At 37.7% G+C, this 18,649-nt stretch overlaps 1 protein-coding gene across 3 annotated transcripts in view; it reads right to left on the reverse strand.

Annotated features, from left to right (window-relative positions):
- Window positions 1–11,223: 11,223 nt before the first annotated feature.
- HMMR (hyaluronan mediated motility receptor) overlaps window positions 11,224–18,649 on the reverse strand; it is a 36,124-nt gene continuing 28,698 nt past the window's right edge. For all 3 annotated transcript variants that reach the window (XM_064596590.1, XM_045901758.3, XM_064596589.1), the window contains 2 exons: window positions 12,792–12,954; window positions 11,224–12,072 (listed from right to left, as the gene is read on the reverse strand). In XM_064596590.1, the coding sequence (XP_064452660.1) occupies window positions 12,053–12,072; window positions 12,792–12,954 (183 nt within the window). In that variant the 3' untranslated portion in view covers window positions 11,224–12,052. The remainder of the gene's footprint in view (window positions 12,073–12,791; window positions 12,955–18,649) is intronic.

Genomic DNA, 18,649 nt, shown 5'->3' on the forward strand with positions numbered 1-18,649 from the left:
TACTGTTTGCTAGGATGCAATGGGAAGTTACTCAGATCAGAGGGCTGAAAGCTATTAGCAGAAGGGAGGAGGGGGAGTAGGGCCCAAAGCAGGGAATGTCTTTTGTTTTGCCAGACCAGTACTTCCTGCCAAGGAGACACCTGGCTAGGTATTTTCCTGATAGCCCCTTGCATTAGCCATTCTGAACTAATTTGGAGCTGAGGGCTTACACAGAAGCCCCTTGAGCTGTCCTGAAGTTAGCTCATTATAATGCTAAGATCTCCTCCAATGGGTGGGGTTTTCTGCCATTTTTGAACATAACAATGTATGCTGTAGCATGTTGATGTGCTAGGCATGTGTAATTGAACCAAAGTGCCTAATAGAATATATATATATGTTCCTTAATATACATACAAACTCCCTGCCCCCTAATACAGTGAATAAAAGCTTCCTTTACTAACTGCATGGAGAGAGAGTACTTTGAGAGCTATCCCTGTCTCCTAAAAGTAATGAAAAGTTCTTTGCTTTCAACACTTCCTTGGGTTTTGTTCAATTTAGTGGACCCCAAGAGGTGAACCCCTTGAGTTCAGTTAAAGTATAAATGATGAACTAAATGGACAGTATTTAAAATTTTAAAACTCATTAGGACCTAAGAAATCAAAATCTTTTTCCTTGATAGGGTATGCACACATTTTTCAAGTTTAAGAAATAGATCTCTAAGTTATAATGATACCCCAAGGGCAAGAACAAAGGTTTTTGTTTTTTCTTTTTTACAACCTCCTCTCCCCTCCTCACTCCTATCCATTTTTTTTTTTTTAAGATTTTTATTTATTTTTTGAGAGAGAGAGAGAGACAGCAAGAGAAGGAACACAAGCAGGGGGAGTGGGAGAGGGAGAAGCAGGCTTCCCGCTGAGCAGGGAGACCGATGTGGGACTCGATCCCAGGACCCTGGGATCATGACCTGAGCTGAAGGCAGACGCTTAACGACTGAGCCACCCAGGCGCCCCACTCCTATCCATTTTTAAAATTGCCTTTGATTCCGATTTCTGTGACTCCTATCCTCACATGAATGGCTCTGTCCCAAACTCTCTCTCAAGCTATGATTTCCCATTTCCAGATGCCTAAAAGACATCTTTACCTGTATGTTCCTCTGGTATATCAAACTCACAGGTCCAAGAAACTAAAAGTAAATTTAATATTAATTCATCATCTTGTCCCCCCGAAATTTTTAAGCATGTTGATGTGTTAGGCATGTGTTTGTGAGATACTTTTATACTAATTTGTGAGATACTTTTACTAATTAACTCATAGACTCAAATATACATATGGGAATTTATTAGGGGGTAAAGATAAATTAAAAATGAATCATTAAAAATAATAAACTGGATTCCTACTTCACTTATACTAAAATAAGTTGTCGACAGATTTAAAATGTTAAGATGTGGGGGAAAAGCACTAGGCGAAAATGTGTACAATAATCTTGGGGTGAGATAGCCTTTAATGAGCATATCATGAAATTCAGAAACCAAAAGTGAAAATAACAACCTAGACTATATAGATTTTTGTAAATATCTGCATACCAACAATAGCAATAATAATAGTGATAATTAACCAAGTCAAAAGACAAACTGTGAGAAAATATATATGATGCATGAGAAATCCAGAGCTAATTGCCATGCTATATAAGGAGATTTGAAAATCAATCAGGGAAAAAAACCCCTTAACATTCAGCCTTTTAAAGTGTAGAATTCAATGGTTTTCAGTATATTCAGAGTTGTGCAACCATCACCACTATCCAAGGGACACTGCCAAATTCTTTGAGGTGGCCACTGGAATTGGCAGGTTAGTGGGGGAGGGGTATAGATGTTAAACTGAAGGCTGAGAGAAAGGACTGGAAAATAAGGATGTAGAACTCAGTATTGTAGAAAACTCTTCCAAACACTGTTATTGTGAAGAGGTAAAGGTGTGGAAGGGTGGAGGGTGCTATATAAGATCCAAGGAGGACTGTGAGTTTTGTTTCGCCTTGTTTCTTTTCAGTTTTGGAAGGTCTACTACTAGAGCACATTTGTATGACAGTGGGGATGATCCATTAAACTAATAGGAGGTATTATGAGTTGAACTGTGACCCCCAAAATGACACAATGAAGTCCTAATCCCCAGCACCTCAGAACGTGACCTTGTTTAGAAATAGGGCTGTTGTCCAATTCACATTTACAGACACAGAAATGTAGAATTCTACTGAAAGAAGGGACACTGCAAGTCTCGTGGCCCAGCCTGCCATCAGTGGAGTGGAGAAGGATAACCCTCCCCCTGGAATCACTGTCTTTCAAACAATAATACAATTATTACGAGGAGTAAAAGCAAGAGAATATGAGGACATGTGTATTCAGGTTAGTAAATTTCATAGAGGGAAGATGAGGAAGTCCTGTCTGACTGCTTCAATTTTCAGTTAAGTATGTGGTAATGCCATCAGCTGAGGGTGATGAGGAAGGAGGGATACATGAGTCAGAACTTTGAGGAGAGGACTGAACTAAAATATGTAACTTTTTAGCTAATGTAGGAGAATTTTAAACACTTTTTATTATAAAAATTTTCAAACTTACAGAAAGATTAAAGAGCTTAATGAACATCCTTATACTTTCTACCCAAATTCAACAATTGTTGGTATTTTACTATAATTGCTTTCTCTCTCTATATTTTATATTTTTAAAGATTTATTTATTTATTTTAGAAAGAAGGAGCACACTAGCAGGGAGAGGGGCAGAGGGAGAGGAAGAGAACCTCAAGCAGACTCCCGCTGAGCACGTGGAGCCTGACACGGGGCTTGGGGCTCGATCTCACCACCCAAAGACCATGACCTGAGCTTCAATCCAGAGTTGGCAGCTTAACCGACTGAGCCACCCAGGCACCCCTCTACATATATTTTAAATTAAATTTGTTTTTCTGAAATATTTCAAAATAAGTTGTAGACATCATGACATTTTACTTCTTTTAATGTCATGACATTTTACTTTTAAAAATATCAGCATTCATTTTCTAAGAATAAGGTCATTCTCTCATATGACAGCAATACTATTGTCACACTTAGGAAGATTCACAATTCCATAATATCATCTACATTTAAATTTCTCTAATTGTACCAAGAATATATTTTACAGCTTTTTAAAAAAAAATCAATATGTCATCAAGGTTCCCACATTTTGTTTACTCTTTTCATCTCCTTTGTTAAAGGAGCGGTTTTAAATTCACAGGAGGAGAGCCTGGGTGCCTCAGTCATTAAGCATCTACCTTTGGCTCAGGTCATGGTCCCAGGGTCCTGGGATCGAGCCCCACATCAGTCTCCCTACTCAGCGGGAAGCCTGCTTCTCCCTCTCCCACTCCCCCTGCTTATGTTCCCTCTCTCACTGTGTCTCTCTCTGTCAAATAAATAAAATCTTAAAAAAAAAAATAAATTCACAGCAATATGGATCCTCATATTGCCCTCCTGTCATGCCCCGCCCCTCACACTTGCAAAACCTCCTTAGCAACAACCCCACAAGAGTGATACGTTTGTTACAGTGATGAACTTACATTGACACATTGTAATCAACAAAAGTCCACAGTTTACATTAGTAAACTCTTGGTGTTGTACATTCTGTGGGCTTGGACAAATGTATAATGACATATATCTATCTTTGTAGTGTCATACAGAGCATTTTCACTGTCCTAAAAATCCTCTGTGCTCCGCCTGTTCATCCCTTTCCGTCCCCTGCCAGCTCCTGGCAACCATTGATCTTTTGTCTCCGAGGTTTTGCCTTTTCCAGAATGTCATACAGTTAGAATCACACAGTATACAGCCTTTTCAGATCGACTCTTTTCACTTAGTAATATGCATTTATTTCCCTCATGCATTTTCATGGCTTAATAGCTCATTCTTTTTGGCACTGATTAATATTCCATTGTCTGGATGTACCACAATTTATACATTCACCTACTCAAGGACATATTGGCTGTTTCCAAGTTTTGGCAATTATGAATAAAGCTGCCATAAACATTTGTGTGCAGGTTTTTATGTTAACATTCATATTTTTTCCCCTATCACATTAGCTTTTTGAAGGGACAATACCAGCTCCAGCTCTCTGGAAAAGAGAGCATTCCAAGAAAGAGCAAGTTCTATTAGCATAAGATGAAACTAGATAAGTGCCCATTGGATTTGGTAAGATAAAATTCACTGGAGAAATTGGCAGATTTGCAGAGGACTGGTGACAGAAATCAGACTACAGTGGGTTAAGAATAGAAAGACAAGGGAGAAAGAGCTATACTATGTACCTTTTTCAGAGGTGGCTTTATTTACTTTTTAAGATTTTGTTTATTTGAGAGAGAGAGAGAGAGAGCCCACCAGTGGGGGGAGGGGCTGAGGGGCAGAGGGATAAGATTCCCCACTGAGGAGGGAGTCCCACTTGGGGCTCCATCCCAGGACCCTGAGATCATGACCTGAGCCGAAGTCAGACACTTAACTGACTGAGCCAGGCACCCCTCAGAGGTGGCTTTAAATATCTCTAGCTGGGGCTTGTCAATAAATACTGTTTTTCACAAATTTTACACTTATTTCTCTTCCTTTGGTCATTTCTCTCAATGTAAGTTTTAAAATACAGTGTAGTGAGATAAGATTTTGAAATATTAATCTTTGTATTTTTTAATTTCTTATAGCACCCTCTTAATTTTCTCCTACTTACTTTGCAGCATCTACAGAGCCAGGAGGAGAATTAAGATAGTTCAAATGAAAACACAGAAAACCAGCAAATATTTGCCCTGCTGTTGTTATTCTCTCGAATCTAAAGCTAATGAGGATTATGAAGTGGATGGGGGTGACAGAGGATCAGTCCTTTCTCCCCGATTCAGGAAGAAGAGATACAACATTATCATGACTGAGATGGGAAGAGAGGGTATTAGAGCCACCCTCTCTATAGTAATGGTCTCCAAAAAATCAGTTGACAAAATTTGACTGGTGATTAAGGCTCAGGTGACTCCTAATTTGAAGGAATGTTAGACTTGGGGTCTCAAAGAAAACTTTTGTAAGGAGAGTGAATGTCTCCATATCTTTGGGCTCTGGGTCCTTCTATTTTACTTTGCCACTACTTTTGGGGCCCCCACCCTATTTCCAGGAGATAGTCCCATAGAAGTCATGAATAGCAACAAGAATAGAGGATCTGGAGTGAGGGTTTCCAGGGATGGTGAGGAAGGAGGCAGGGCATCCCAAACTGTGCACAATGCTCTCTTGTCAGTAGTGTGAACATGGACAAGTATTCAAGGTTAAGGGCTAACGTGGATATACAGGGCCTGAGTTGAACTAGACAGGGCCCTCAGTTCCCAAGCCCAGGCTTCCTATCACTTGGGTTTTTACCTGTTAGCCTCAGCATACACAGGCCAGGTCCTGCATGTTCCCTGGAAGCAGCATGCCAAAGACCTCGAAGCAAAAGCTTGAAGCGTAAATAAAAAGTCCAAAGTTCAGCTCTTTCTTTCTAAAGAGACCTCATCCACACCTTCAGTACACACTAGCCTGGCACTCCCTCAGAAATGTAGTCCGTTCATTTCACAGCTGATTTCTGAAAGGTCTGAACTTTCTCCCCTAGATAGCCTCCTCCTTTGGGGAGAACTGGGACTGATGATGATGATGATAATGACGACTTCTGGCAACACTATGGAAAACTAACATCACTGGCCACTCACTCATGTAGTCCTTGATGTAATCCATTGCTGCTCATTTATTATCCTCTGTACCTCCATCCTCATATTATTAAAGCTGTGCTACTTTTTCTTCAGCATAATTAAGTCAGTTTGTAACTTTATGTAAGGGTAAGTGTGACTGTCTTTCTTGCTAGACTGAAAGCTCTGTGAAGATAAGAGCCATCTTCATACATTTTTTTTGCCTCTAGCATAGTAGTTATTTGAGAAATCTTGGTAGTTTTAAACGACTCTCACTGGCAGATCTCACCGATCCATAAGGATCAGAGTTACCATCCATATATACACCGTCCCCAGATGTGTATCTATTGTTCAGAGCCTTCTCCCGAGGACCTATATATGCAAGGCTCGACCTGACATCTCCAATCTCCACTCCACCTCAAACTCAGTATGTCCCAAACTGAATGTGTCTACTTCCCTTGGCAAATGGGCTCTTTCACCCAAGTTCTTTATCTCAGGGAATAGCAAGGTCATTCATCCATTGTTTAAGCCAGAAAGCCTTCAACTCTCCCTTAGGCTATGGGCCATCTTCTCTTTTTCCCTGGATTATTATCTTTTTTTTTTTTCTTCTAAAGCAACTAGACAGTGTCTAACAGACTAGGTACTAGTAAATATTATTGGATAAATGATCTGACTTCTGGTTTATTTCCATAGAATTAATTTTTCACTCAGCAGTCAATGTGACATTCAGAAACATCTGATGCTGATCCATTGCCCTTTAATGGCTCACTATTGTCACAGGTTAAAGATCACATTTTGTATTAATGCAATTTGCTCATTATTATTCACACAATCAGATCTACTTATTCTTGCAGTTCAACTTCTTGCCACTTTTCTCCTGGTGATACTAAATGTTGTTTATTAAATGGGGCAAACTCTCTTACCTTCCCATTTGATAATACATTTCCACTGAATCCTCATCCCTGATCCTCATCTGACTCACTCCTACCCATTTCTTCAGGTCCTAGCTTAGTACTCACCTCCTCACCTGACCTGAAAGGGGTTGGAAACTCCTGCTAGATCACAAAGTACTTTGCAAACCAAGATCTTAGTTAACTACTTAGCTAATCAAGGACCTGCATCGCCTTTTGCTTTCAAACAATTTTGTAGGAGAACTTCTTACCTGGGGGCTCAGTCAGTTAAGTGTCCAACTCTTGATTTCGGCTCATGTCATGATCTCGGGGTCGTGAGATTGAACCCTGAGTGGGCCTCCATGCTCGGTGGGGAGTCTGCTTGAGATTTTCTCCCTCTGCCCCTACCCCTGTGCTCTCTCTCAAATAAAATCTTTAAAAAAAAAAAAGAAAATATTATCTGCAATAGGAGGAAAATTGAGATCACCTCAATTACTTAAGGCCTAGATCAGAAGCCTAGTTTAGGAGCTGAGTATCTGTAAATCTTCATTAGGCCTTAACTATAAACACTTTCCAATATATGGCCTTTCAAGACTAGAAGCTTCTCAGATGCTACTCTGAGGTAGTGTTAGCAAAACGCTGGGAATACATTTTAAAACTGTTCCAAATATCTACTATGGTATTTTATTTAATGAGATAAAGATATTTTTATCATACTTGAAGGATTATAATGCTGGGGCTGGACGGGGTTAGGAGAGGACAAAAAATAAAGTTTGGGAGTCAACCTTCTCAGTCTGAAGCCATCACACACGTGGTACCAAAGATTCCTCCTAACAATCTGTTCCATTTTCTTCATAATCTCAAAAAGGAAGAAATCATTAGCTTCAAATTGTTTATATTTTTAGAAAATGCAATTTTAACAGGGGCATATAAGGATTTTCTTCCATTAATGACCCCCAAATTTTTTGAAACCCTCCTCACAAAACTCAGAATTTTTTAAAAAAGTACAAGAATGCAACCTAATTTCTTTTAAAACAAATATTAACAAAAAGTAATACACACAAAAATAAACAAGTCTTCATAAATAAAGCCATTTTAAACTGGTAATCCAAAGAATAATCTCAACATTAAAACTTTAGTTTGGGAATAAACTATTTGTCTTAAGAGCTTTATTGAGGCATAAGTGACACATAAAAAACTATATATTAAAGATATACAATTTGATGTTTTGACATATATACATATACACACACCCATAAAACCATCACCATAATTAAGGCAGTAAATATATTCATCACAAAAATAATACCTCTTATTCCTAATATTGGTAGTTTTTCCTAATCAGTCTAGAGGTTTATCAATTTTATTGATCTCAATAAACTTTCATTGACTTTTCTCTATTATTTTTCTGTTTTCTAGTTTTTTGATTTCTGCTCTGATCTTTAGTATTCCTTTTCCTCTATTTAGTTTGGGTTTAAGTTGCTCTTCTGTTTCTCATTCCTAAGTTAAAAGCTGAGGGCATTGATTTGAGACCTTTCTTCTTTTGAAATATAGGCACTCAGTGAGATAATTTTGCTCTAAATCTGTTTTAGAAGCATTCCATACGTTTTGATACGTTGTGTCTTCATTTTGATTCTCTTTGAAATAGTTTCTAATTTCCCTTTTGATTTTTTTCATTGACTCATGGCTTATTTAGAAGTGCATTATTTAATCTCCCAACTATCTATGGGTTTTCCAGAGATCTGTTATTTCTAAATTAATTCCATTGTGGAAGAGAATATAGCAGGTATGATTTGAATCCATTTACATTGAGAACTGGTTTTGTGGCCCAGGATATAGTCAATATTGGTAAATTTTGTGTTTACATAAAAAGAATGTATATTCGGGGCGCCTGGGTGGCTCAGTTGGTTGAGCGACTGCTTTCGGCTCAGGTCATGATCCTGGAGTCCCTGGATCGAGTCCCGCATCGGGCTCCCTGCTCTGCAGGGAGTCTGCTTCTCCCTCTGACCCTCCCCCCTCTCATGTGCTCTCTCTCTCTCATTCTCTCTGTCTCAAATAAATAAATAAAATCTTTAAAAAAAAAAAAAAAAAAAAAAAAAAAAAAAAAAAAAAAAAAAAAAAAAAGAATGTATATTCTACTGTTGTTGGGTAGTTTTTAAATAAATGTCAATCTAATCAAGTCGGTTCAGAGTATTGTCCAAATCTTCAATATCCTTTCAGATTTCCTATATATTTGTTCTACCACTTATTGAGAGAGGCTATTTTTTTCCAACACAGGGCTTTGAACTCATGACCCTGAGATCAAGACCGGAGCTGAGATCAAGAGTCAGACACTTAACCAAATGAGCCACCCAGGTGCCCCAGAGGGAGGCTATTGATATCTCTAACTATAATGACAGATTTTTCTATTTCTCCCTGAAAATCTCTCGGTTTTTGATTTATGTATTTTGAAACTATTAGTGGGTGCTTTGTTTAGATTTTGTCCTCCTAATGATCTGACTCATTTATCATTATGACATGAACGTCTTTATATTCCTGGTTATATTCTTTGCTCTGAAATCTGTTTTATTTGTTGTTAATATAGACACTCTAGTTTTTTGTTTTCAATTGGTTTACATTATCCTGACTTTTTTTTTTTTTTTTAATTTGTGGTAAGGCCATTTAACAGATTTACTCTTTTAATAAATTTTGAGTGCAAGATATAGTGTTTTTAACTATAGGCATGGTATTGTAGAGCAGATCTTGAGAACTTACTCATTTTGCATGACTGGATTAAATAGTCTCCATTTCCCCCTCCACTCAACCTCTGGCAGCTGCCATTCTACTCTCTGCTTCAATGATTTTAACAATTTTAGATAACTCATGTAAGTAGAATCACATGTAGTATTTATCTTTCTGTGATTGACTTATTTTACTTAGCTAATATCCTCAGGGTTCACCCAGGTTGTTGCATATGGCAGGATTTCCTTCTTTTTTTAAGGCCAAATAATATTCCACTGTATTTTCTTTATTCATTCATCTGTCATTGGACATTTAAGCTGTTTCCACATCTTGGCTATTGTGAATAATGCTGCAATAAATATGGAAATGCAAGTATCTCTTTGTGATTTTCATTTCAATTCTTTTGGATAAATACTCAGGAGTGGGATTCCTGAATCATCTGGTAAATCTATTTTAAATTTTTTGAGGAACCTCTATACTATTTTCCCTAGTGGCTGCACTATTTTACATTCTCACCAACAATGTACAAGGGTTCCAATTCTTCTATACCCTTGCCAACACTTTTCTCTTTTATTTTGATAATGCCATCCTAACAGGTGTGAAGTGATATATCTGTGTGATTTTGATGTGCAATTCCCTGAGGACTAGTCCCTCTGAGCATCATTTCCTATACCTGTTTGACATTTGTATGTCTTCTTTGGGGAAGTATCTATTCAAATTCTTTGCCCATTTTACATCAGGTTATTATTATTATTATTATTTTTTGCTACTGAGCTGTAGTTCCTTATACTTCTTGGAAACTAACCCCTATGATATATAGTTTGCAATTATTTTCTTGAATTCTTTTCACTCTGTTGTTAGTTTGTTATGCAGAAAAAAAACAAAGTCTCACTCGTCCAGTTTTGCTTTTGTTGACTTTTGGGATCATAACCAAGAAATCATTACCAAGACCAATGTCATGAAGCTTTCCTATTATATTTTCTTCTAGTTGTTTTATAGTTTAAGGTCTTTGAGATGATTTTTTTTTGTACGGTTCACTGTTTTGCATTTAGATATCCAGTTTTCCAAACGCTATTTATTGAAGACACTATCTGATGCTGACTTATATTTTTGGCACTCTCAACTAGTTTCTTGTTTGCTCACAAAGGAATTTGTCTCTGTATTACCGCTGACTTGGTCGGTATGTTTATGGGGTGGGGGAGGAGGGTCCAAGGCTTCTATTCTGCCATCTTGCTGATGTCATGTCTCAGCATGGTATATCTTTTTTTTTTTTTTTTTAAGATTTTATTTATTTATTTGACAGAGAGAGAGACAGCGAGAGCAGGAACACAAGCAGGGGGAGTGGGAGAGGGAGAAGCAGGCTTCCCGCCGAGCAGGGAGCCCGATGTGGGGACTCGATCCCAGGACCCTGGGATCATGACCTGAGCCGAAGGCAGACGCTTAACGACTGAGCCACCCAGGCGCCCTCAGCATGGTATATCTTAAAAGATATATGGGGCACCTGGGTGGCTCGTCGGTTAAGCATCTGCCTTCAGCTCAGGTCATGATCCCAGGGTCCTGGGATCGAGCCCCATGTTGGTCTCCCTGCTCAGCAGGGTGTCTGCTTCTCCCTCTCCCTCTGCCTCTGCTCTCTCTCTTGCTTACTCTCTCAAATAAATAAATAAAATCTTAAAAACAAAACAAAACACTGTATTACTTTTCACCTATTTTTGTCTTTATATCTGAAGTGCATTTTTTTCTAATTTCTACATTTCTTCTGAACTTGTGGCTTATAATAGCATACCAACCTTATAAATCAGTTATTTTAGATGAAGAATCACCACTTTCTAAATAATATACTACCATGTGTGATTCTGGGGACAGGTAGGGAGGGGAGAGCAGAGACAAGAAATACACCTTAAATAGAACCATTAATGTAATTTCATATAATACAAGTTGAATAACGGGGTAAATGATTTAATGTGTGGTTTTATTTCATATTACACAAATATTAATCAAGCAGCCAGCAGTCAGATGTCAAGCACTCTAAGACAAATTCTCTTGAAGATAGTTTCTCAGATTTTTAGTCTATCTAAGACTTGACTGCACAGTTTGTAAAAAAATGCAGATTTTCAGGCTAAACTCCAGATTTTAATTTAGTAGGATTGAGACGGAGTCTAGGAATCTGCAAATTACTGACCAACTCAGTGACCCTGACAGGAGACAAAGAGATCACTATGGAGTTAGGCATACCCTTATTTCTTATTTGAACTGGATAAATGGATGATGGGTACAACAGAATGAACATTATTAGACAATCCAGGTAGAGGCAAGAACAAGCCAAGGTGTTTTAGCCTAGCTTAAGAGTTTCAGATTAGAAAAGGCCTCTGGTATCAAACTAAAAAACCTATAGATTAGAATCTTGAAACTGTCTAAGGTTTCAGAGTAGGGGAATAATAATCTGAAAAATTTTTAAAGGAATGTTGATTGGATGGGATGAGTTGTAAGTTGGAAAGCCAGTGAGAAGGTGTATAATGAGGTGATAAAGGTAAGCATCAAGGAGAAGGTACAGATAACAGAAAATAAAATGTCAGAAGTCATACTGGTAAAAAATATTGAACTTCCCTTCACATACCTAAGAATAGAAAGTTAATATTAAATACATTAAAAATATTCATTACAAACATAATAATAATAGCAACAATAGCAACAATAATAATAAAAATAGGAGGAATGAAATAATCTTTAACAGGTCTTTCAGATGTTTACTTGCATCATTCTTGAAACTCCATAGGAGCTCAACAGCAGTTTGTATTGCCTGGAAGAAATTTAAAAAGAGGTATTAGTCTTCTAAACTAATCCATCAGTCATTATAAACTAAAAACAGGCATTTCCTATCTTCTATAAGGCAGGAGAAGCAATGTCTGCATTCTGTAGCATAATTATATATATATATATATATATATATATATATATATATATATAAATTTTTTTTAAGTTTTATTTATTTAAGTAATCTCTATACCCAATGTGGGGCTCAAACTCATTACCCCGAGATCAAGAGTAGCATGCTCCTCCAACTGAGCCAGACAGGTGTCCCACATAATTATATTTCTTCATTCACTATTTCAATCAATTTTGATTTATTGTCAAAGATAAAAAGATTCATAGTCAAAAAAGAAAACTTTACTTGTCCACAACTACAAATTTGACATTTAGGTTAAACATTTAAAGGTATGAGAAAGGGGACAATTCTGGGGGTAGGGTGGGGTTTGGGTGGGCAGGTAGGAGCAAAAATGTCAGACAAGGCTTCAAGGAAGATGGGACCTGAACTGGGCTTAAAGGTGGGATCTAGACATGTGGAAAATAGAGAGTACGGAAGGAGGAAAAGGCATTTTACACAAAAATCTTAGTATGGATTTTGTATATCAGAAATTGTCAACAAATTCTCACAGTTTGTAAAAATGGATAACTTGCAACATGCTGTGAAACCAAATCCAAAGGAAGATGTCACTTATGCATTTATTCCTTTCTTACCTTCTTTCAACGGCGTTTTGAGAGCAAAATTTTCTTTGCTTTCATGAAGAAAAGCCTTTGAAGGATCAAAGTGTTTGATACCAAGAACTTTATTCAATTCCTCCTGTAGTTTTGTCTCACTTTGTTTTCTTTTAGCAAGCTGAGAGCGGAGTTTTGACACCTCCTATGTAAGAAAAATATAGACAATAAACAAGAATTAAAGTTCATGTTGGTGAACTGTGTTATCCATGTTACTGACAAATTCCAAAGTTGCTCATCTACCAAACCAAAAGGCAAAAATCACTACTAGATACAGGATTTAAGACTACAAATTAAAAATGACTCTGAAGGGCTGTGACAGAGGAGATAATGAGACATTTAAATCTTCTTGCCACTCTACAGTGGCAAACATACAAAGCTGTTGCTGATAAAAGTTCATCTCCAAATGAAATGCAGAGGCCAACCTCTGGCATGACAGCCTCAGAAGCTCCACTAACCTGCTTCCCAGGGAAATTAAAAATTATAAAAAACGCAACCATTTAAAGCCTGTAAAAATGGTCCTAAGGCAAAATGGCCAATGAAGAAATCTCTATTCAAGCAAATCTAGAAAAATACAGTAAAAAAAGTTAAGGGTCTGTGGTATTTGAACCAACCCTGCTCCTTAGTGAGGTAAAAACCCTACACCAGACAGCTGCAGTGAAGAATATGGGGCCCTCTCTTCCTCCAGCACCCACTCGGAGGCTTTTCCTGCCAGAAGCTGGACATCAGCATTTCTCTTCTCACCCCCAGCTACCTGTTGCTGAGGCCATGTCCCAAGTAAATGTGGCTGAGAGGTGAAAGGTCCTTTCTTCCGTAGAACAAAGGGCTCTACCTTAGGAGCTGTGTGCTGAAAATGCTGAGACCCTGATCACCTTTGCCCTGGCTCATAAAGTGATGATTCCATGCCAGGGAGAGAACCTCAGGCTGTTCCCCTTTTCCCTCTCCCCCAAGTCCACCAAGCACTCAGTTCCTAGGCCAGATGTGTCGCTCAGAGAAAAGCTGGTCATCTTCTCCAACTTCAGCTCCAAAATCCTGTCTCAGAGATTTTATCTGGAGGGGAGAAGTGGGCTCTAAAACACATAGCTCCTAATTTCTTGCCAGAGGGGCTGATTTCACTTGGAACAGAACTGAGAGAAGTTCAAGCTGGAAGAACAGTAGAGCTGGTGGTGTAAGGGAACTGGGAGGTGATTCAAAATATAGGCTAAATGGTAGGTTTAAAACTGGTGAATAAGACAGCTGGGAGGAGCCCTTCTGGAGTCAGAACATAATCATTGACCTCAGACACAATTTCAATGGAAGAGCCAGAATTTACTTGGGTTAGTTTGTAGAGCAATTATACTCCAAGGCACTGCTGAAAATAACAGAGCAATAAGCAACTAGTTATCTAGCAACTAGCAGTTTAACAAGTGATCAGGGAAACAGAGGAAGACAGCCTTACCAAAATCAGTGTCATGCCAGGGTGACTGTGGGCATATTCTAAACTGAAGCTCCCTGAGTAGCAACATCAGAGGCACAACACTACTGGGAGTGGAGAGAAGGAAGAGAATTCACTAGCACAATCCAGCCAATTACTAAACAAATGGACAAGAAAATAACAACGGACCTGGAAGGAGAGGGCTATAACCAGAAGTGCTATAATATGTAATCTAAAATATCCACTATCTGACAAAAATGTACAAAGACACAGGAAAGCATAACCTATACATTGGAAAAAAGCAGGGAACAAAAACTGCCTGCAAGAGTAACCAGATATTGGACTTATCCAAAAAAGATTTTAAAGTAGCCATTATAAATATATTCATAGGGTGGCGCCTGGGTGGCTCAGTCGTTAAGTGTCTGCCTTCGGCTCAGGTCATGATCACAGGGTCCTGGGATCGAGCCCCACATCGGACTCCCTGCTCCGCGGGAAGCCTGCTTCTCCCTCTGCTGCTCCCCCTGCCTGTGTTCCGTCTCTCCCTGCCTCTCTCTCTGTCAAATAAATAAATAAAATCTTTTTTTTTTAAAGATTTTATTTATTTATTTGAGAGAGAGAGAATGAGAGACAGAGAGCATGAGAGGGAGGAGGGTCAGAGGGAGAAGCAGACTCCCTGCTGAGCAGGGAGCCCGATGCGGGACTCGATCCTGGGACTCCAGGATCATGACCTGAGCCGAAGGCAGTCGCTTAACCAACTGAGCCACCCAGGCGCCCAATAAATAAAATCTTTAAAAAAAATATATATATATATATTCATAGAACCAAAGGAACCCCCCGCAAAAAAGGTGAGAATACTCAAATTACTAGAATCAGAAATGAAAGAAGGGATATGATGACTGACCTTACCAAAATTATAAGGATTATAAAAAAAGTACTATGAACAGTTATATATCCATAAATCAGATAACATAAATGAAATGGACAAATTCCTAGAAAGACACAAACTACTGAAACTGTCTCAAAAAGAAAGTCAATATGAATAGACTCCTAAGACATGAAAAGATTGAATAGTCATCAAAATCTACCCACAAAGAAAAGCTGAGGTCCGGATGGCTTCCCTACTGAATTCTATTGTACATTCAGTGAAGAATTAAACCAATTATTCATAAACTATTTCAAAAAGTAAAAAAGACAAAATCTTTCCCAACTAATTTTATGAGGTCAGCATTACCTGGATACCAAAACCAGACAAAGAGAGTAAATAAAACCTATAGACCAGTATCTGTTGGGATATGGATGAAAAAAATCCTTAGCAAAAATTAGCAAAGTGAATCCAGCAACTTTATAAAAAGGGAATTATACACCATGACCAAGTGAAATTTATCAGAAATCCAAGGTTAATATCCAATAATCAATTATTTAAAAAATCATATCAATAGAAAGTCATGTGATTATGTTATAGACACAGAGAAGGCATTTAACAAAATTTAACACACTTTCATGATAAAGACCCTAAAAAAACTAGTAATAGAAGGAAATTTTCTCAATTTGATAAAGAGTATCTATGACAGACCCACAGCTAATAGCATACTTAATGGTGAAAGTGTGAATGCTTTCCCCCAAATCAGGACCAAAACAAGGATGTTCACTCATATCACTTCTATTCAACATTGTCTGGAGGTTCTATCCAGGGAACTTAGGCAAGAAAAAGTAATCAAATGCATTGTTAGAAGAGAAGTAAAACTATCTCTATTTACAAATGATCTTCTATATAGAAAATCCTAAGGAAGCCACTAAAAAACTATTACAACAAATAAATGAGTTCAGCAAGATTGGAGAATACTAAACCAGTATACAAAAATCAATTTTATTTCTATACACTTGCAATGAACTACCCAAAAATGAAATTAAGAAAACAACTTCACATACAACAACATTACAAAGGATAAAATACTTAGGAATAAATTTAACAAAAGAAGGGCAAAAGTTACATTTTGAAATGGCCAAAACATTATTGAAAGAAATTAAAGATCTAAGTAATTGGAAAAACATCTCATGTTCTTGGATTAGAAGATGTAACACAGTTAAGGGGCACCTGGGTGGCTCAGGCGTTAAGCGTCTGCCTTCGGCTCAGGTCATGATCCCAGGGTCCTGGGATAGAGCCGCGCATTGGGCTCCCTGCTCGGCGGGAAGCCTGCTTCTCCCTCTCCCACGCCCCCTGCTTGTGTTCCCCCTCTCGCTGTGTCTCTCTCTGTCAAATAAATAAATAAAATCTATATATAAAAAAAAAAAGATAGCAATACCCCAAGCCTATCTACACACTCAGCGTAATTCCCATATGAATTTTATTTTTTTATTTTATTTTATTTTTTAAAGATTTTATTTATTTATTTGACAGAGAGAGACACAGCAAGAGAGGGAACACAAGCAGGGGGAGTGGGAGAGGGAGAAGCAGGCTTCCCGCTGAGCAGGGAGCCTGACGCGGGGCTCAATCCCAGGACCCCGGGATCATGACCTAAGCTGAAGGCAGACACTTAACCGACTGAGCCACCCAGGCGCCCCTCCCTTATGAATTTTATATGAGTTCTTTGTAAAAGTTGAATAGCTGGTTTGGGAATTCATACGGAATTGCAAGGAACCCAGAATAGTCCAAACAAATTTGAAAAAGGAGAAAGTAGGATGATTCATGCTTCATGGTTTTAAAACTTACTACAAATCAACAGTAATCAAGACAGTGTAGAAGTACAAGGATAGATCAGTGGAATACATTTGAGAGTCTAGAAATGAACCATAAATAAACGGTCAACTGATTTTCAACAAGGGTGTCAAGACCACTCACTGGGGAAAGAATAGTCTTTTTAACAAATGGCATGAGAACAACTAGATATCCACATGCTAAAGAATACAGTTGGGCCCTTACTTCACACTGTATATAAAACTCTCAAATGGATCAATGACCTAAATATAAAAGTTAAAACTATAAAACTCTTAGAAGAAAACAGGGATAAATCTTCATGACCTAGGATTTGGCAAAGGACTGTTAAATGTCAAAGAACAAGAAACAAAGGAAAAAATAGATATGTTGGACTTTGTCAAAATTTTGTGCTTCAATGAACATCATTAAGAAAGTAAAATGACAATGTACAGAATGGGAGAAAATATTTTCAAGTAATACATCTGATAAGGAACATAAACATATAAAGAACTCTCATAATTTATTAAAAAAACAAACAAACAGTAATCCAATTAAAAATGGGCAAAGGATATAAATAGACAGTTCTTCCAGGAAAGACATACAAATTGCTGATAAGCACAAGAAAAGATGGTCAACATCATTAGTCATCAGGGAAATGCAAGTCAAAACCACAATTAGGTACCTTTTCACATCCACTAGTATGGTCAGAATGAAGAAATCAGGTAATAAGAAATGTTGGCGAGGATGTGGAAAAACTGGAACTCTCATATATTGCAGGTGGAATATAGAAAGATACAGCTGCTTTGGAAAAGAGTTCCTCAAATGATTAAACGTAAAGTTACCAAGCTACCAAGCAATTTCACTTGTAAGTATAACCCAAGAGAAACCAAAACATATGTCCACACAAAAACTTGTACATGAATGCTTATGGGAGCATTATTCATAATAGCCCAAAGGTGGAAACAAGTCAAATGTCTATCAACTGACAAATGGATAAATAAAATGTGACATATCCACAGAATGAAATATTATTAGGTCATAAAGAGAAATGAAGTACTCATACGTTCTACGACATGGATGAACTTTGAAAACACTGTTAAGCAAAAGAAGCTAGTCACAAGACCACATATTATTCGAGTGCACAAATAGGAAATATCCAGAATAGGGATATTTATAGAAACAGAAAGTAAATTAGTGGTGGGAAGGGTGAATGAGGAGATAGGGAGATGACAGTTAAAAGGTAAGGGGTTTCATTTTGAGGTGATACAAATGTTCTAAAATTGACTATGGAGATGGTTGCATATCTGTGAGTGTACTAAAAACCAGAGTTGAATACTCTAAATGGGTGAATTGTATGGTATGTGAATTATATCTTAATAGAGGTGTTAAAAAAAAACTTAAATGCTTAGCTATCTTTCTCTTAAGTAATCTCTACACCCAATATGGGCTCGAACTCATGACCCTGAGATCAAGAGTCACACGTTCTACCAACTGAGCCAGCCAGGTGCCCCAAATGCTTAAACTATTTTTGAATACAGCTTATCTTTATCATATTTATTTATACCAAGGACTTTGCTATTTTGCAAATAGAAATGGATGTGTAAAGCTTTATGAACTCTTCCAATTACTCTAGTGATTTTCAATATACTAATGAGGTAGTTGGAAAACCTGAGAACATTAATAGCCATCTGGTCAACACTCTAAAATAAACCCATAATTCTCAGATGGATG

Source organism: Mirounga angustirostris, unplaced genomic scaffold (genome assembly GCF_029215605.1).
Source record: "Mirounga angustirostris isolate CCGP_5_RB_7025 unplaced genomic scaffold, mMirAng1.0.hap1 SCAF_7, whole genome shotgun sequence".
Taxonomy (NCBI): Eukaryota; Metazoa; Chordata; class Mammalia; order Carnivora; family Phocidae; genus Mirounga; species Mirounga angustirostris.